The sequence below is a fragment of the Zonotrichia albicollis genome, chromosome 1 (assembly GCF_047830755.1).
Source record: "Zonotrichia albicollis isolate bZonAlb1 chromosome 1, bZonAlb1.hap1, whole genome shotgun sequence".
NCBI lineage: Eukaryota > Metazoa > Chordata > Aves > Passeriformes > Passerellidae > Zonotrichia > Zonotrichia albicollis.
Genome location: NC_133819.1, coordinates 124484363 through 124506100, shown reverse-complemented (window position 1 = coordinate 124506100; position 21738 = coordinate 124484363). Strand labels below are relative to the sequence as shown.

The 21738-nt window shown below is 37.2% G+C and overlaps 1 protein-coding gene across 5 annotated transcripts in view; it reads right to left on the bottom strand.

Moving 5' to 3' along the window:
• Positions 1 to 21738, bottom strand: part of ZFHX4 (zinc finger homeobox 4) — a 155584-nt gene that overhangs the window by 24247 nt on the left and 109599 nt on the right. For all 5 annotated transcript variants that reach the window (XM_074552855.1, XM_014272587.3, XM_014272447.3 and 2 more), the window contains exon 5: positions 1223 to 1339. In XM_074552855.1, coding sequence (XP_074408956.1) covers positions 1223 to 1339 — 117 coding nt within the window. The remainder of the gene's footprint in view (positions 1 to 1222; positions 1340 to 21738) is intronic.

Below are 21738 nucleotides of genomic sequence, written 5' to 3'. Positions count from 1 at the left end.
TGATCTCAAAAAATAAAGTGACTGAAGAGCAGCCGAGGTTGTAAACTGTGATGGGTACTGACCTTAGCCCATCAACAAGCAAACTTAAAGGAAGCTTTAATCTTTAAGTCAGTCTTCTGAACTGACTTGGCATAGAAAGTGCCATTTATAATTTTTTTTTGAAAGTAAATTCAAAAATGTTTAATATGTAAAGAGGAAATTGTAGTATAGGTGAATTTGGGTGTAAAGGAACTCAGATGTAAAATGATATTTTTTCTACAACTATATGTCTTTATGGATAACACAACCTCCTTTGTATGCTGCTGTCATCAGCATACAAGGAAAAGATATATGACTACCTGAAACTAATAGGCTTCAACCTGTTTCAGCACTTCTTCTGCTTCAGTGAATCCAACATAATGTAACTAGGTATAGCGTGCGGCAAAAGTAGCCAATGTAATATTCATTGTGACCATAGATTTCCATCTCATACATAAAAAGCATGGGTGAAGTCACATATTTGCCAAATCAAACACAGAAAAAGCCTTGGGTATCTACACCAGATGCTGGCCCTAGGTTTGTTTGTGCACAAGTAAATGTCATGACATAGAGGTTTTGTTTTCAAAGACAGTAGCTTTCATTACTGGGCTTTGTCTATTCCAGGAGATCAAAATTACCCAACCCATAATCCGTTTTCAATGATATTTCCTCTTTCTTAGGCTGAATCATCTGTAAACTTTTTCACTGGATTTTGTGTATTTTTTTGTAAATGCCTCAAATAAATGCCTAGGAAGAGGCCAAATTCTTGGGAGTAACTAATCTGTGAGCAAGAGCAAAAAATAATAACAAAAAAGCCTCACATTCTTTGGGTTAAAAGGGGGGCAAAACCTGATTGAAGAAAAAATTCAAGTGGTACCTAATCCTATGCTTATGAAAAATTAATATGCCATCAGAGGAATCACAAGTACAGCAAAGATTAATGAAAGGCGCTTAAAAAATTACAAGCACACAAACTGATTTGATTAAAAAATAATCTCACTGGTCGTCCTGTAATATTCTTCAACTTATCCGCATCTATCCTGTCAGATGGTTATGATTAAAAATAGGTCAATGGGAGGCTACTGATAGAAATCACATGCAAAATGCACATGCAATGAATAGTAGTGGGACTGTCCAGACAGTTTAAAATGAAAGAGCATTTCATAAGTTAAAAAAGGGGGAAAACAAAATTCTAGCATCTTACCAGAGTCTTTACTAGATTTTTTGCCTTCACTATTGTCTCTCTCACTTGAGTCTTTATCATCAGCCACAGCCACTGATGTACTTTTAGCAGACCCTTCTGTGTCTTCACCTTGTTCTTCTGTGGACAAACACAGAAAAAATCTCAGGAAAGGAACACAGTGACCAGTTAACAGCAGTTAAAAAATATGTCCTGTAATAAGAACAGCACTAACAGAAAGTGGCAAAATAGGGGGGAAGAAGGGTTGGGGGGAAGAAAAGGGAAAGAACAATGCTTTAAAGATGTTGGATATTAATTCTAAAAAATTTGCAATATTTCAAAATCTGACTGTGTCTTTAGAAGAGTACCTGCTTTCCCCCAGTGTGACAGATTTAAAGCCTGTCATTTTGTATTCTTTGGCTAGAAATGATTTGTGTTAAAATACATGCACATGCATGCACACACACACATACACACACACATACACCCCCCACAGGCTGGAACAAAAGCAAGCACATGTAAAAATGCATCTTGGAGCCAAAAAAAAAAAAAAAAAAAAAAAAAAAAAAAAAGGGAGATCTCAAATATAAATCCTATTAGTGCAGCAGTATCCCGCTAATTGCAGTAAGTAAGTATTAGGTATTAGGTACTGTATTAAATATAAACCTCTGGCTTTGCGGGAGAAGTCTCAAATTTTGTCTCCAGGGGGAGCCATTCAGGATAAATGATGCAACTTGGTGTACGGCTTCTGAGGAAACAGCATTACCCACACCTCACTTACGTGTTCACACCAGCTAGATTACATGGAAATCTTCACAGTAACTCAAGCCCATTTAATTATTCGGTAAATCTTAGCTATGCTGCTACTGGTGGATTAATCTGTTTATGCAGTTAGCTTCTATGCTGGGGCTGTGTAGCACTAATCCGTGAAAGGCCCACTGTTCCTTTTCATCCTGTGATCATTTGTCTCTCACTGTGCTGATGTCACATTTTAATGAATTTTTAGCAATCTGAGTAATGCCAGATAACCAGACTTGCAACTCCCTACAGCACAGCATGCTGTTTTCATTGCAGCACACACACACACACAAAAATAAAAATCATATTTCCCCGTTCAGGTAGGAATTATATAAATTAGGAGGTGAACGTAAAATGGGATTCGAAGCACCAGGCCGCTCGATTTCATAAAATCTTTAATGACCATATAAATTAACCCTGGAAAGGCAAAAGGTCACAGACACACATTTGCATACACTCTTCTATTCACTTTTGATAAGCAGAGCTTTTATGCAGGGAACATGATACAATTAACCCTTCAGGAACCATACAAAATGCAGCTACCGACATTTTAAGTGTCAAGCATTAACTGAAAATTACACACTGCATAAAATTTTCATTGTAAATGCTATAGTGATTGAAAGGGGAAATAGTGGCCCTCTTCGCACCCCATGTTTTATTAATAACATTCTGACAGCCGAATGAAATATCCTCTGTCATATGTAGCAGCTGAGCACAAAAAAATTGCTGCCTATTGCCTTACTGCCAGCCATACACTGAAACCCTATGCCTAGGCAAACAGCCCCTCAGATCGATGTGGCAAACGTATTCGATTCTCAACTCTCTACGAAACCTTTTGTAAATCGGAAGAGAAAAACACAGCTGCAATTTTGGAAACCAACCTTCTCTCCCAGCCAAAAAAAAAAAAAAGTCCTGACCACAGATCAATGTGTTTTGCATTGACATGGAAATACAATAGGTTAGGACTAAGCATGTGTGTCCACTTTCTGGAACAATGCAGGGAGAAAGATGGTCCCTCTTTTAAAAATAATTTCATAATAAAAAAAAAAAAATCCATGCGAATGGGAAGCCCACTCATGCTGTGTGAGCGCTCTTGTCCCACGCCGATAGCTAATCACACATGGCAGGGATCCCCGCGCAGCCAGAGCACGGCTGGGTGGTGGGAGCGCCTCGGGATGCTGCGCGCCTCGGGATGCTGCGCGCCTCTGATCCCGCCTGGCAAGGGCTGTGCCGGCGCTGGGCGCGCACACACCAGGCTCCTACCCAGGGTTGGGCCCCGTGGCCTCACGGAGCCGATGGCAATCCCTTTTTGACTCATCCTTGAAAATGGACGCATTGCTTCTTTTACTAGATTTACTGGCCCAATCCCCCTGGGTTGGAAAATGAAGTGTCAAAGTGCTACTGAGTGTCCTTATCTTGAGGGGACATAAAATTGTAAGGGCTATCGTGGCACACATTAATAAAACATTGTGTGCGTGTCAGGCAAAGAGAAAGAAAATTATGAAGGTACTAAAAGAAAAGCTACAGTATCATCTGGGTCTCATCAGACAATTTTTGCAGGGTGCTCTCCTGTTTTTCTGGTATGTGTTTTAAGTGTGAGAGAAATTCCCAGACATGTTCTCCTATACATCATCGTGGTGTCTGACCTCAGCCTGACCCTGGCAACAGTTTGAGAAATCTGAATGTGAACAAAGACTCTGTGTCAGCAGCAGGGAGAGATTGCGGGATAGACTTTCCCCATCAACTTAATCGCAAACAGCAGTTCTGAGGCCATAACTTTACAGGGCTGCACCAAGCCACAAACACATAACCTTTAGAGGTGAAACTGCCCCTCGCTCCCCACCCCCCCTTCTGTGATTTTTCTCAGTCTTGTGGTGCTCCCTTTGATGTAGCAAGGCAATTAGCTGTAATGTTCAAGTACTGCAGACCTGTTTTATGGTTTGGAAGGTGAGAGCTGTTTATTACAGGTAGGCTCCTGGGGGCCATAAAGGCTTTGCAAATTTTTAATCATGCAAAAAACTAATCAAAATGTAACTTATACACACCATAAAAATTAATATCATTATTATGCATGGTATAAATTGCCTGCCTTGGCTTTCAATGGCACTCCCTTCTAGAAAATACATTTGGCATTCATTTCAGAAATATGTATGGCATTCACTTCAGAAGTAAATTTCATAGACAGAAATGATAATACAACTTCTCCTATTTTCCTTCAAAATTATGGAAAGGTTGTCTGAGACTCGCACTGTCACGACATATATCAAAGGGACAAGATGGAAATAAAACAGCTCTAACTTAAAAGCAGTTAGCAAATTACAAAAAATGCTGAAGACCTTTTGTCAGAACAGATATTGAGGAAATGTAACTATCAAAGACATTACATTCCTATGCGAGAACGCAACAAATATTTTTTTTTAGCAACATTTTTGTTCTTACTACATGTGCCAACCAACAAGAATACCATGCAGAAATCAAAATTGGATGACCCCTACTCAATGACACAAAATATGAAGTATTATGTATGGACAAAACACAGTACGATTGTGCTACAGATTTCAGAATTAAGTTCCAACATTCTGTTTTAAATTTACAAGAGTCCTGCCTATATACATTTACAAATGTCAGCTTTGAAAATGAATAGAGCACCCGATTCAAATGCACTTTAATGGCTTTAATAACACTTACTATTGCAATATGATATTTTATTCACACCTGTTTTTATTTTGTCCAAATGTTGAAAATTTCTTTTGATGTTGGATGTCTTGAATTTAGCCATTATCAACCTTTTCCTTACAATTGACTTAGAATTAAACATAAAAATTAGGTTAGCAGCATTCTGCACTAAAACTGTGAAATAAGGAAAAATGAAAAATTGTTGTGTCAGAGGTAACATTAATCAGTTGATATTGTACATTCCATATTTTATGTCACATAATTTAGTATTTTAATCTACACACAGGTCTAATTCTGTACTGATTTTATGAAGTAAGACCCTTGTGATTTTCCTCAGTCCAATGAAGTCAAGATGTGTGAAGATTTCAGTTGCAAAATCCAGGCCTCGGCCAAAGCAGGTACCAGCAAAAAAACTAGATAAATATTCATACATACGTTAGGAGGTGACTTATAGAGGTTTGATTTAAGGAACAGATACATACACCACAAACAAGGGAAGGTATGCAGGAAAGTGTAAAGACCAGGATGAGTAGAAACAATCTTCTCACCTTTAATTATATGCATTGTGGTAATCACAGGGGCAATCGCCTTTCCCTGTGTTTTATCAGAGAAGTTTCCCTACTGATAAGCAGCACTGGGAGTCTGTCCTCTAGTCTGTTTAAAAAAGCATATCATTTTTAGGGGTTGATTTTGGTTCATTTGGGGGTTTGTACATCATTGATATATAAATTAACAGCCAGTAGTTCCTGTTTTGATCCTGGATTATTTTGTTGTTGTTGTTGTTGGTATCCCTTTTGCCCTCTACAAATTGCAAGTAATTTCCTAAATAAGGATGATCTACTGGTTGTGGGTGAGTAATTGTGGTTTTGAGAGAGAAAACAAGATTAAGCAAGTGTTTGTGGCTGAGGGCCGGATGGATGGGGAACAAATAAATAATCGACTGAAGTAGTAAGCAAATAAATATGAAATGAGAGAGAGATTTAAAAAAAAATTGTGTTTTTTTTTACTGAATATATTCAATAAGTAGCTGAATCTAAGGTACCCCTAAATGTTCAGGACAGGTGTATCCTAGGTTCAACCAGTAGAGTGAATAGCTTATTAACCATCCAGATAAGAAGGTAACCACTAGTAAAGGATAATAGTAGGGTTTAGATTGGAGGGATGGACAGACAACAGATAATGGAGGAAAAGGAGAAACAATGGAAAACAAAGAAAAAACCACAGACTACACAAAAGAAGCAAAAGTTAAGTAAAAGCAGACCTTGTGGACTGCCTTCTGGGCTATCCTACTTAAGCTACTTTGCCGATAAACTCTTTCTGACTCCTGCATTGTCATTTATTCATCCAAATATTCCAGAAAGTATCTGTTCTATATTCTGGCTGGCCTTGCAGAGGATGACTGAGGAAAGGGATGCCTCACTCATTCAGGATCTTGACTGCATCCTCTAGTGGTCATATTTCATCTTCAAACAGGATTTCTAATTTCTCCTTTAGGGACTCGGGGTGAATAAAAGCACCAACCCGTTAATAACTTTCTAATCACTGTGTTATGTTCAGAACTAGAGCTCTTAGAAAGCTGAACTTCCCACAAACAAGCCTATAATTAAGTGGTGATCATCATATTGACCAGAAAGTGCTAACTGGCAGTTATTATCAAATTGTATCATTTTGTTTTGTGGTGCATCATTTGAATTTTTATGGCAGCCTAATGCTTCTCACTGAAATGTATCAGTGTGCCAGGGGAGGCCAACTGCAAAGCTGGCTGGACAGAGTGTGCTGTGGTGAGTCCTTCCCAAAGAGTGTCACAAATCACACCCACTTTATCCACCCACTCCACCCAGCAGCTTGTACTCCCCACTTGCCACACTCAGCCTCACCCCTCTGGCTGATGGAGGGAGGCGGCTCTCATCTACTCTACTTGGTTTTACTTCTTAGCTCCAGAAGGCAGAAAACATTCACCATCACCAGCTAATCTGCCCAGCACTTCATTATTTCCTAATCTAGTTTATTCTATTCTTTTTAATTATTTTTTAAACTGCAGTCTACTTCCAGCTGCTGAAAAAGCAATGTTCTCCCAGAAGTTTGGAGGGGTGGGGTGTCCTTTCCACTCTGCTGCTGTGTAAGCTCTCCCTCCCTCTCGTTGCTGCCTGGGATTGTCTGCTTTCTAGTCTCCCTCCCGTAGTCTCAGAGCAAATCGCGAAAAGAAGAATGTTTTACTCTGATAATAGTGCAAATGTGGAAAAGAATTGTTGGTAAACTTATGCTGAGCCATACTGATTTATCAGAAAATAGGAAAATTTGTGGTTTGTATTTTTGTTGTTTTATTTCTACATTAATATTTTATCAAATATTTTGCAAGGAGAAAAAGAAGCATATGCTGACAAAACCATTAACAGAGAATGTCAGCTATTCAGAATGAAACTCAGAAATGCTTTCCAGATGTGATTGGAGATGTACAGTTAATCATTTATTATGCAGAAAGGGATACTTTTCTTACTTGGCCATCTCTAGAAAGGCATTGAAGCATGAAACTATATTGAGAATAGTCTAACTTTTCCAGCTGATCATTACTTTTCTTTTGGCTGCCATTATGGTTCATAGCAAATGCTGTTTCCCCCATCAGCATAAAGCATGAAGAGCACTACCATTGTCTGACTTGAAGACTAATACATTTCCATCAAGGTTATGTAGAAAAGAAAATTAAACCCTCATTGTTAATTCTTATTCAACATGCTGGATATACCCTGTCTAATTTCAGGTATTGCTCTAAGTTTATTCTCTGTGGAGGGAGACACAGATAACTTAAGGGCACAACTCTGACTTTACATAGGTGAATTGCTAATTGCTTCCTTATTGTAGAGGATTTTAAAATGAAGTTTAGTGTTTGGAATGAAGACTTTTCACCTGGGCACTGCTGCTAAACACTGGAAGTTAGGTGTGTGAACCTAAGCCTGACCTAAAGTTCAGAAAGTCAAGTAGGGTTTCTCATAACATTCACAAGGGTCCTGAATGTTCATTTCAAGCCAGTGGATAAAAAAACCAAAATAATGGATCTTCACAGTATCATTCATTTTACTTTACTTTTTCTATTTTGTTTTTAAATCTGTGTGTTCAATGTCCCTTCAGACACAAACACTTCTACCGTCCTTAATTTCTTGCATTTTTCCTACCTAACCTGAGTTTTCAACAGATCATGTAAGTGGTGAGTCTCCCATTCACAGTTTCCAGAAAAATCCTTTCTGAGTTTATTTACAAAGAAATCACAATGTTAATTAAGAACTCATTTAAAATGTCATTTAAATGATGTATTTTATTAGTGACTCAGTTTGGAGATTTCTCTCTGAAAAACACTGTAAAATCCTTTTTATTTACCTTGCAGACTTTCTTTCTGAATCATTCACCTCTTTTTGGCTCGCTAACAGTATGTCTCGGAAATTATCTGTAAAGAATTCTGTTAGTGCATATATTTCTTTTTGTCTTTTGAGAATACTAGAGTAAAAGAATTTATTTTCTTTGCCATCTCCTGATCATTTTGGAATGACTATTCTCTGGTGGTCTAGCAGACCTAATGACTCCTGCAGGCTTTCTATTTCTGAGATACTTTAACAATTCCTGTTTAGCTTTTCTAGGTACCTCCACATATTTTGTCCTCACAGCCAATCTCTACATTCAGTTTTATTAATATCACTTTGGTTGTATTTCCACTTTTAAGGATACTTTCTCTGACCTGAATAAATTCTTGTACTATGTCTTGGAAGGTAGCTAACTACAGCCCTCCCATTTAAACATTCCTCTTTCTTGATGCTACATGTCACAGAACAAAGTAGGTGATAGATTTATACTGAAAAACATTTTTCCTGAACAAAAACTTTCTGATTTTTTTAAAAAGTAATATTTACAGAATTATTTGCTGGAGGATTGAGGTGAGGGGGGTGTTCATTTGTTTGCTTTCTACAATTACCTGACAAGTAGTTTATAACATATATAGCAATCCATGGATTTGGTTTTTTTTACAAGACTACTTGCTGAAAATATTACTTTAAATTCAGCTTCTTTAACATATGTGTACATGAAGTGGCTCTTGTTTTTGGTTGGGGTTTTTTTTCAGAAAGACAACACAGGTGCTATTTTAGCTTTTCCTCCAACCCAGATCACAATGTTGGAGTGATTTGTAAGAATTTTCACCAAGACATCCACTGAAAATTACTCCAAAAAATCTTCTGTAAAAACTGGATTTCCTGGCTCAGCTGGAGCTGTACTATTAAAAATATAGTACACTAACACATGGTCAAACTCCTCTGACAGGAGGAAAAGATAAAAGTCTGCTCATCAAAACCAGTAAAGGTAGTAAAAAACAGCAGTACATTCCTGCTTTCTTGATGTCGCTTAGCCTCTTTTGTTACTGTCTTTCCTTGCTTTCTCAATATTCAGACAACAAACTTTCGTGCAATAACATGACTGTTATGAAGTCTTGTAGAATGTTCCAGTATTAGAGTATTTTTGTGTGCTTGGGATGCATAGCCATAACATCACAAATCTCTATCCCATTTCCACAGTAGCAGGATACTTTCAATTTCAGTACTTCAGTACTTCAGTGCCTCAATACCTCAACCTGATCTTGCTGCATTTTGAGGTCAGGAATTACACTATACTGTTGATTAATATGAGTCCGCTGCCAAGTTTGTTAGAGACACTTTGATAGCATACTCTGAAGATGAGCAGTTATCACTTGGTTCTCAGCACAATGATGCATGACTCACGAACACTGAAATAGAGGAGATGGCAGACATAGATTTTCTGAATTCAAAAATGCTGTTTACACCCAGAGGTTCTCCCAGGGCCAAGTCAAGCATTTCAGGTCACCCAGTCTTGCTGTAAAGTACCTGTATCAGAGCAACAGAAGGGCATGATTTGCCTTGGTTTGTATCCACTTTGCTTTTTACTGAACCAGTAGAACATAATGGATAATGTCTTCCATCTTTCCTTTCTTCTTTCCTTCAGTTAAGTTTTTCAATTCTCATTGTCCTGTGTACTGCACTACTCTTACCTTTCCTAAATGTTGATCTAATTTGAATGTTCTTTCTTCCACACACGGCACGTGCCAATTTTCATTGTCAACAATATAATTCTACCTTCCTGGAAGCAGAGGACATCCCTTGCCTATGGACTCCTCACTCACAAATGCCTAATATGTACAAATCTTCAGTTCCAATCTAGCTAAAGTCCTGAAATGCCTTGAGAGGTGGCTCTGTTGATACCACTGAAAATACCCCAGAGAAAGCTTCTGAACAAGACCTGAACTTAACATTTGTTTTTAATATCTTTAGAAAAGTAGATAGAAGGACCCATTTGCAAGTGGAATCCAGACTTCCCAGTATACATATGCCTTTTCGTTTGCTTATAGCTTCAAAAAATTTTAAGTGTTTGAGCTGAAATCTGCCATGCTGAATCTCTGTTGCAGGCTGGATAGCATGTGTTTTTTTAAATTTATTTAATTTCAGCCAAACTGATTAATCTACTTCTAAGAATAGGATTAGGACAAATACATACATTTTGGAAATCTTTAATGTTCCAGTGATTTTAATCTGGAACCCAAAATCTGGCAGACAGGATGATGTCTGGCATGCGGTACATTGGATTAAACTGTCCAAATTCAGCCAAGCAATATATCTTTTAAAAATTCTACTTACCCATGCTCAGAAAAGCTCCCTGCTCTGAAGAGCTGACATTCTGCTAGGAATCTGTAATCACTGAAGACACTCACACCCCCCACAGTGCTGAGAGCTCACCAAAGTGCACAGGCAGTCACATCCCACCAAGCTTCCACAAACCTCTTCACCCAGTTCCTGTGTGTACTAACCAATGCACATTCCCTCCTTAGACAGGGACTACTACTTAAATAGGGCTTCTAAAATCCAAATTCTCCTGGCAGCTTCCCTGCACAACTAGACTGGAACCACACTGTCCTTACTATGGTAAACTCAATCTTTCCATTATTATTATTAATATTATTGTTGTTGTTATTATTATTATTTAGTAGTAGTAGTAGTAGTAGTAATAATAATAATAACAATATTAATAGTAATAATTGTAATGGGGGCTGGCAGCTATAGGAGAGCAAAAGCAGCATGTTCTCCCTAGGAACACAGGTTCATAGGTGCTCATAAGTTGGCAGGAGCAAAATTTGCATGGAAGGAAGGTTCTGGGATCAGAGAAAGAACTGGGAAAAAGTAAGCAGAATATGGTCTGAGGAAAAGAACATGAAGGACCAGGAGATGGGGAAGGGAGGAGAAACTGAGGTGAAAATTAGGTTCAAATGAAAAAGAGATAGAAGGCTAGAGAGTAGGACTATAATCAGCCACACACCAAACTACAGCACCAAACTGGACTGCAGGAAATAGACCTGGCTGGGACCAAAAGTAAAAAAAAAAAATGCACAGAGAAAATAATAGGTAAAGACAATGATTACTAGGCAGTGAGATTAGAAACTTAATTTAGAAAAATACGGTGTCCCTCACAGCCCAATATTAGATCCCTGATTTTTTGTTGTTATAAATCATCTTCTTGCTTATTGCACTACCTTTGACCAGTGTTTATACATAGAGAAGACAAAAACATTCTGCTACTCTCAGCTGCTGGGCTAGCTTTAGTAAGGGGGTCTGTGTAGCAAATTCAAACTCAGTGATGTTTCATGTGATTTTTAGTAGAGTACTTCATGGTCAATTATTTTTTCCCAGTTTAAGTCTTAAAATCTATGGGGCCGTAGATGCAAATCCTACCCACCTCCTTATGTTTTTAGAGCTATTAATAATATCACAGAAGTAAAATACTTTAATATTTTAAAAAATATTCTTCCCTTCTGACACAATATTCAATATCTTGATTGCTTGCCTTATGCAAAACTTCTTGCCTCATTCACTGTACAAAACTATTGATACTTATTTAGTGAAAAGCTTTTTTCCTTATGGTTTAACATGAAGCCACATGTTCCACTTACTACATCTCTTCAACTTATTCTGAAAGTCAAATTATTCTTTTCATTATTGACTTCTTATTGCTGCACAAACATTAATGAATTTATCTTCATTATCTCCTAAGAGATGAGTAGGCAATTCTGCAATTTCAGAAAGGGAAGTTATACAGAAATAGAGGTTAAAAAAATCTAACTTGGAGAACCCAGTTCGATACAGATGGGACCCAATTTTTTCAAAGTACATAGCACTATATAGCACTTAATATGCTCAAAGCACAGCACTGATTGCTTTCATTTGCAGCTCTGTGTGTTCAGCACTTATTTAACACTATCGTAGAGCCTCCAATCAAGCACTTAGAAAATGAAGGCCACACAGTTAGTGAACTCCTATGAAAAGGCTGGGTAAGGTGACCTGCTAAGGGAAAAAAAAAAGAACTATCCAGCAGAAACAGATATGGAAGCAAGTTTTTCATTGTCCTAAATATACCACATTATTTCTCTTCACACTCTATGCACAGGGATTGTCCTGCACTAAGTAGGCTAAAGTTTACAGGGATGGTGTGAATAATAGGCTAGCATTTTACTGATTTACTTTACTATACTAGATCCAACTTTCCCAATTAAGGAGTAGTATTAAGACATAGGACTTATGAATTTAGGAATAACACAGGGACTATAGCTAACAAATATCACAGTGAGGCAGATATCTGTTCTAATACTGATGAAATGTAATAATTTTGAGCTGGCAAAAAGTGTTTTCAGACACAATAATCAACTCATATATGTTGTAATTACAAAAAATACTGTAGCTTCTCTTATGATGGAAAGAGACCAGGAGAGATGAGACACAATTACAACTGGGGAGATGTGCTGCATTTGTGAAAATTATTGTTTTCTTTTTGAAACAAGATGTTTTGATCACTTCAGCATAAATTAGTTCCACAGTTATCACTAAGATAAAAAAAAGAAAAAAAATAGATATGGAGTTTTAAAAACATTGGCATGGATATTCTTTGTTTGAGTAAAGGTATTCACAGAAGTTGAAATCTTCAGAGGTCATACTACAGAAAAATGGGCTTAAGTGAACACACCACATTGGATTTCCAGAAGTGCTCAGTGTTAATCTCAGCACCCATGGGCTGAAAGCTGAGCAGTTTTGAGAATCTCCACAGTCTCAGAGGAATTAGCAAAACACCACACATCAGGCTCAGAGGATTTTTACCAATGCAAAATAGATGGTCAACACCTGGAGTTTAAGCAGATTTTATGGTCCTCATAAAACATATCCTCCATACACACCAACCTACAAATATATTGAGAAAGTTCCACTCATTTCAAATCATGTGTGCACAAAGCCATGTGTGCTGGGCTTTGAGGTCTGGGGATTATAATAGCCACTCGTTTATAGCAGTATTTCACTTGAAAAGTGGAACATTATGTGAAGCAAGCAGCACATAACTTCCAAAACCAGGAGAAAAAAAAAAACCAAAACCCTATGAAGTTTCTTATTATAAGAGCAAGATTAATTTAGGCACCTTCATAAAAAAATAAAATAAATTCTGCTGCTTACTGTATACTTAATCCATGCATCTTTAAAGACTTCTATTTTTAGTCTCATACAGCATCTGAGCATAGAATGTTGAGATATTTTTTAGATATGGGTAAAAGAGCTTGAGTTTGGTTTCTACATCTTCTATTGATCTTTTTTTAACAAAAAAGAATATTTTGTGAAAATTAAACAAGTGGATTTTACGCACAGTCCTATCTTTATGTTGCTGACAGAGAGTCAGATTTGCTGATCTGGGAACATTTTTGAGCCACACACATGAAAGACACCAAATGCTTGCATCTGACAAGCATTTCAGATTACTGTGTGAAAATGCAAGATGAAGCAACTTGTGGAGGTGCCACAATTTTCTGTCTAATCACCCCTTTTTTGAGATACACTCCCTTTACTATCCCCAAGAAGCTGGGGCAGATATTCTTTTTCTCTCCAATAGGTACAACATATTCATTTGCCACTCATGGGACTCTTTAAAATGGATTGTGTGGTTAAAAAGCAGTGCTCCAGTTCAATGCACTGCAGGAACTGCATTCAAGATTTTGCTTGCCTGTTTTATTTGCAACCGTTTCTATTCCAAAAGCACAGGTAGGGCAAGGAAGAGGGGCTTTCTCCTCAGAATTTGTTGTGGAGATGAAATGGGGCATCATCAGTTTCATATCAACACTATTTGTGCAGGAACTTGTCATTATTCTGTCATTTACATTTATCCAGATGCTTTGTGAAAGCTTCCACATCTGGTGAGCACAGCACACTTGACATAGTCAAGACCAGCACAGACAAACATACTTGTTATACTCTCAAATGAGGAGGAAACAGGACGAGACTCTTCATCCAAGGCTTTTTGGAGTTGGTATCTATTTTGAACTGCATGAGACAATGAGGTGGCATTCCTCACTCATTCCCCCATGTGCAGCATACAATTTGTCAGACTAACAAAAGCCATGTTTCAGCTGATGGCTAAGAGGGATCACATGCATGTTTTTGTATCTTCAGAGAATGTCAACCTGGCAGGATGCTAAGCTCAAATGGATTGCATGACTTGTGCCCATTTCAAAATCTATGCATACAAGTACTGCAGGCTGCTTTTGGAGACCATCTCACAAAGTTAATACAAAGCTGAACATCATCAAAAAGAGAAAATATTTTCCTCAAATACATACATATATTTACAGAGAAAGAAGAATCAATTGACAAGCTGACTTCAACAGAAACTGAGAACACAAGGACTCAGAAGTGCACAACTTTAAATTTGCTCCTAACTAGGGAAGCTAGATAATTCAACATGAAAAAAGAAACAAAACTAAGCTGAACACTTACATTTCATGGGGTGTACATTCATTTACATGTGTCACAGGGTTAAGTAAAACTATTTTACACTTCTCAAATAAGGAAATTCAGGTATCAGTGTAACAAAAATAAGTTTTACCTTTATTTAACTAAGACATTTAAAGTCAACTTGAAAAATAGAAAGAAAACACTATTTCATCAGGATTTTTTGAGCTATGACAAGCCCATGCATCCTGCATTTCCAAATAAAATAGAAACAGTGTTGGTTAGAAGGTCTATCTGGGGACATGAAATGTATGTCAGCTCTTTCTGAAAAATCAGGTACCTTATCCTTACAGGAAACAAGCTGAAAATGGAATCTGATTCAACTAGATCTTCTTCCTCACAAATTACTCATTGAAAATAATATAAGAAATACCACTTGAGACCACCAGAAATTCAGCATAACTAAGTTTGAACTCAACCCTTAGTTCCTAATAGGGAAAAAAAAAAACAAAGGTGAAAACAAAATTGCTAAATACTTCAAAGGCAACATGCAGGCTCAGCAGCTTTCACTGAATTTCTTCCAGAAGCCGTTGCTGATCAAACTTTAGAGAAGACATATTTCATGTGCGTCACTTAGTTCTAAATAGAAAAGTTCTCAGTCTTACTGCTGTCATTCATTCCCTCATAGCCAAAAAATGAACTGCTTCTGGAAGCCAAGACCTACTGCTTAGCCCCTAGACACAGAAGGCAAGTAGGGTGCTTCTGTGGGCTGTTATAGGTGCACATTACTGCTGGCAACAGGAAAGAAGTGTCTTGTTTCAGGAATGTATGAAGAGGGGTCAACTTTTGGAACTGTTATGGAAAGGCTCCTGATAGGTGCTATACTCGCAATCTCAGCTTAATAGCTACGCAAGAACATGAACTTCAAAACAAAGTTCAATAAAATAATGTCATAGTTCTGGGGAAATAAAGAAGAAGAAGAAGAAACAATTTTAAAAACACCAGCACCATTATATATGGCCTAAGCAAATAGAAAGCCTAAAACTCAACCCCAAATATGTTATAATCAGCTCACAATTATCCAGAGTACAAGAGTGGGGTTACTTAAAGCAAAACCATATGAAAACTACACTAAAGAGCACATTGAGTGCATTCACTTTTGAAGTAATTCTCTTATTTCCACTTGTAAACAGCAACCTATGGAATGAAGAAATGGTGTTAAATTGCAGTGAGCACAGCAGACCTGATAGAGCAATATTTATTTTGTGTCACGTGCTCTGTAACTATGGGCAGCAGGCAGTGGTGTGGCAGCAGATGGCTCTGGTTGAGCCACAATCCAGGTAATCAATTCACTGATAGTTCAAATCTGACTTCTTTATAAATATCAGCAATTTTAATGCCCTCTTAGGCTGTTGAATTATGGAATTGAAAACACTTCAAGCCATCAAAAAGACCAAGTTACACTCCAAAAACCTTCCCCCAATTAAATTCCCTTGGCTGTAACTTAGAATAACTGTAAGCCTTGTAAAAACCCTTTTACTGAATGTCTCCACCTATGGTTTTGCCCTCCAGCTACAAGCATATGAAAGAAAAAGCTGAGAAATGAAGAAGTTGTGCAATTTGATAATTGGGTTAATGATAATAATAAAAATAAACCTTTGAACAATTGAGGACAAAAACAACTTTTATTGGGAAGATGTTTTCTTCCTCAGATGAATTATAGATCAACTCTGTGGAAAACACTGTTTGATAATTATTCTAGGGCTGCTATGATTAAGAAAACAGTACACAGCCTGTTCCATTTTAAAGAGTTCCCACCCTTGCTTAGGCAGAAATGCAGTTACAATAATTTTATGGTACATAAAATGAAAACAGTTGGCCTACCAAGTAACAGCAAATCTGCATATACAGCTTTATAGATGTACAGGATCATTTAAACCCTGCTGTTTCATTTGAATTGTGTTGAATCTTTTTTTATCATTTCTTCATCTAACCTAATTTTCCTAAACCTGTTATTTAATATTCCTCCTACTGTTTGTTTATTTCTCACTGAAAGAGCACAATAGCAACAGAAATGTTAATTTCATATAAATAAAGGCTAGAACTGGTGCTACATTTTCCAAGAAGTGTGAACTTTCCACTATCTCTTTCGATTACAGCGCTTCACGACTTTTCTTTGTTAGGGGAGAATCTAATACGACAAATAATCAGTCATGAAGAATGAAGCAGAACTCTGCTAGTGACTGCTGAGCCCAAATGATGCATTGTACAAGGAAGAAGACAATACAGTAATTCTTTGTAACAGAGGACACCAAAATAACAAGAAGCACACAACACAAGTTCTAAACTATTATAATGAATTCTGGGACTAAAGATCAGATCTTAGGCTTTGATAAAGTTGTTTTCAGCAGCACACAGATGCCTAAAAGACGGTTTAAATGGCTGGGAGGAAAGTTCTGAAATGAAAAGGATGCCCAGTGGCACAGAGCCAATGTAGTTGGTTCATTCAAAGTGGACATTACCAATTCCTATGTGCAGAATAAGGTATTCCAAACAGCCTTAAACTGACCTAAATCACACCAGTTTCAAAAACTTTTTGGGAATGTCTGGAATTTACCGCAGTTAACGCCCTCATTTTTAAATGCAGAGTCACACTGGGACATTGGTGCAATTCTGGAGACAAGTACATTTCTCAACACTTATGGTAAAATAATATTAAAATTTTGAAGTTCTCCAAGAGCTGGAAATAGAATAAAGCCTGGTTTGCTATCTACATTTTGAAAATGAGAAAGCAGATCAGACTTTCTTCCAGAATGGAGCTATTAAATCTATTACAGAGGAAGCAAAGTGAAGTTTATAAGAATCTTACCCTCTGAGAATTTCAATGGGTAAAAGCTGTGGAAATTTCACTTTATTGCCACTGTTCCGCCTACCACATGGGAGCACTTGTAATATTGATTAAATTGGACATGGACAGCAGAAAAGTATGTAACATTTAACACAGTCTACAAATGCAAGTAAACAAAACCAGAAATTCCATTTGTTATTGTAGAGGCTAGAAAAATAAGATGGGATGCCCCTTCAATGCCACAGGAAAATGGTAGTGACTGCGTTTGCGTCAGCTTTTGGAGAAACTGCCATACCTAATGCTTAGTTTACAGAAACACTACCTTATACCCAAAGCCAGATCACTGTCTTGGAAGCCAGTTGGGAACTTGGACCCTGTCTCCTGACCTGGGCCAGACATCAATAATTCTATCATTACACCCATATTTATGGTTTTATGCTTCAATATTTAGACCTCAAGAAGTTTCATGTGTATTACCTCCCAAACTGAAACTGGTTGAAAGCCAGGTGGATTTCATTCCTTTAATAGATGTTTTTGGCTCCTGGGGGCAATGGGGATTTTTTTGTCCTTGGGGTGCTTTAGTCAGATATCTTGCTCCAGAATATGTGGAGTAAAATTTATGTTGCAGGAAGATGCCATCTTTCGTAGCTGACTATTTGCATTAAAAAAGCTATGACCAACTTTCTGGGGAAATCTTTCCCTTTCTCCTTGCTGAGGAAAGGCTTAATTTTTTTTTGCCTATTCTCAAGTGTCTTTCCAATCACATGAAGGGGATCCCATTTAATTTTTTTTTAAATAAAAGTGACTATATTAATGACACTCATACTTTTCACAATATCCATGAACTGATATACTGCTGTTTTGATCGAGACATATTAACTCATTTTCAGAGATCCCTTTTTTCAAAGGCTTTATTCAAAGACTCTTCTAATTCTAGCTTGCCTTAAAATTAATCAATGTGGTGATTCTCTCTGCTATAGCTTATCATTATGTAAGAAACCTAATATTTTCCAAAAAAAGGGTAATGGCTCTTAGTCTATTAATGGTCTTTAGATTATTTTCTATATCACAATTGCTATGCCACTTCTGCAAATGTGCCTAGATTAGCACCACCCACCCTTGGATTCACTCTCTCTTATGAAGTGCTTGACACTTGCACTGCTTTCTCAAGTCTGTTTCTTTAGACCACTGAATTGGGAGGTGGACCTCTCTCCAATAATTTTGTATGTCTTGCAAATTGCAAGCTTAAACAAAATAATTTTACACATTCCAAACAAAACAAAAATCCCATATTGCCCACATTGCATTGTTTTTCAGATATCAGATCTGTCATGATAGTATTTGAGCTCTATTATCTTTTTGTGTTTTTTAATTAAAACACTCTAACAGTATCGAGTTGTCAGCAAATATATCTAGAAGACTTAAGAGATTCTGTGAAAATAATTTGGAAATCATTATTGAAAACCAAATGATTAAAAACAGCACAACACGTATATCTCCTAATGGCTAATAATATGATAGAAAACCACTATTTGATCATCTCTATTTGTACCTATAACACATTTATTTCACTAGAATCTTAAGGAAATCTAAACATCAGCTTCAATTATTGTTACTTAACCAGCTCAATGAAATAAGTGAAGAGGGCCCAACAAATGAACATTTTAGGTTTTGAAGCTTCCAGGATAAAATTATTTGATTTACAGCTACACCTAATATAGCTGAGTAACACAAACACTAATATCCTGTTTCTTACCCTGGATAGCAAATCTTGTACTTAAATCTAGCTCATCTTGAACTAATGCCACTTTATAAAAAGAAGAGGAAGGCTTATCAAATATTATTCAGAAATCTCTGAAAACAGTAAATACCAGCCTTTTATTACAGCTCTGGAACAAAGTCAAAATTCTGCTAAGTTCCTAGTGCAGAGCACAACTAACTGGAAGTCTGGATGTTTCATAAATGAGTTTCACCAAAGGTATCACACACTGAGATTCCAGGCCCATGTGTCATACCCTGAAACATCTGCCACAGAACACAGCATTCTTAATAAATGAGATAAATAGAAGTGTGCACTTAATGAAGTAATCCTGAAAATATATCTGTTCATCCACACAGACGAAAACCTGTTTATGAGTTTGCTTGGTAGGAAAGGAAATTTCTAAGGGTGATTTCTCAGTTCTGTTGAAATACACCTGGGGTATTTCTATGAAAAGTCAATACATGAGTTCAGCAGTGTGGAAATATATATATACCACAAATATTTTGATAAAAAGAAGTTGTGCAATCCTTTGTATCTCCTTATACATAACGATAAAAAAGAAAAGGCATTCCATTTTTTCATATTTAATAACACCTTGAAAAAAAGCCACACATACTTTAGAGTTATGTAATATATTTCCATGTTTTAGTGGAAGGGAAGGTAACTACTTAGAAAATGTAGGTTTGCATTTTTATGCTAAATTAATGCTAATTATATTGCCACTTATACCACATTCACATCCCACTCTTGCAAATTGCTACAAACAATTAAGAGCAAAAATCCATTCAAGTTAACAAAATGACAAGCTTTCTGCTACTTCAGAGTATTTTTAGGCACGGTATGTTCTTAGCCTGAGTTGGTTTTCAGCTGTTCCTGTAATTCACAACTCCTCAAAATAACCCCATAACTCTCCCTCTCTCTTACTTTTTTTCCTTTTTTTTTTTTTTTTTTTTTACACTGTTTAATCAGGATGGGGATCTGAACTGTGAGTTTATCCAAACCAATCTCTTTTTAGTGCTTGGGGTTTCTGCTGTGCCAAACCACTTCTGGTGTTTCAAGCAAGGCAATGACAGCATACCTTCTTGTTATTATTTATGCATGGAAGGCCAAACCAAATGCTTGGGTGGGTCGCTGAAGACATGAAGTATGTAGTTTTTTCCATCCACAGGACCCCATTTACATTTAAATGAACTTGCTCCTTGTGAAAGATTGGCTCCAGCAGAGAATACCACATGACCACAGACATTGAAATTAAATCACAATCACAAGGATAGAAGCCACCAACATACTGCTAAAATCAACCTACAACACATATCTGCATAGCCTTAAATATGTCAGTAATAAAAAGAAAATGTTCCATTTAATTTTATAAGATGCATCCCACTATATTTTTTTAATCCATGTGCATAATAAAACACTGCTGCTGAAAGCAAGAGTCAAAAAAGTAAAACACAAAGCTACCTCTGCCATGGCTGGATTTCTCACAAGCAATAGGAAAATTGTCATGTGCAGCTCCAGGCTTTAAATGGATGATTTCTCCTGGCTGATGCTGGAGTGGCACTGACTTGACAAATGTGGGAAAGTCCTCAGCTGTGAGATGGGGGCTTAGGTTGTGGGCTCTTGGTCAATTGAAAGGTTGCATTAAATGTAAATTATAGGACTGTTACTTAGATATATACCCTTCTCAACCAGGTGAAAGGCAAACAGCGCCCTGCACTAATTCACAGATGAACTGGTGATAGGCTTGCTGAATAAGGGAAGCAGGCAGGCAGCAGGCAATTATAATTCTCATCTTTGAAGGAAGGAAGGAAAGGTATTTTTATATAAAACCATATTAAATTTCGTTTTTTAAGTGCCTCTACGTATTTCTCTTTTCAATTTATATGGAAAAGTATTAGGCAAAAATCTACAGCAGAACTGGCAGTAAATATCACAGAAACAATTGCTCTTTTATTAAATATTTATTGAAAAAAATTCCTGTGCTTTCTCATTTTTCTTCTTCTGCTTCCAATATTTATTTACAGCTGATTATTAACATCTGCCAGTGTAACAGTTTCATCTGTACAGAAGCCGAAGGGTAAAAAAGTCACAGACCCCCTCTAACATGACCTGTAGTTAGACACAAAACAGTTTTCCCAGTCACCGCTTGGCTTCCTGTCTGTGACCTCTGAAAAGCATTGGAGGCCAGGGTTAATGGCCTTTCCAATCTCTGTGATAAGAATTCATTTTGTTCTATTACCAGCAGTTATCTCAGGAGCCTGCTGCATCACTTCAGCAGGGTTCAATCAATGAGAGGACCTAATGAAGTAACCAGCTGTAGCTCTATTTCCCTGGTCAACTCTATCAGACAAATAAGATCTATCAGTCACATCTTAAGGCCAGTCCTAGAAACAGCATCCTCACATGCTGAACCCATATGCATATGAACCAATGATACCTGGTTCTTTCTTTTTAATCTTCCTTTTGAAAATGGCTTTTCTAACAGAAAATGGAGCAAAATGGGTTTGAAATGTTGCATTAAGAGGACAATAATGCAGGATTAAGAAATGGTGGATTTTCAGAACAGCAGGAAGCATTTGTATTAATAGCAAAAATAGACTGAATTATATTGCAGATTCCCCCCCGCCAAGCAACCCGTATTCTCCTT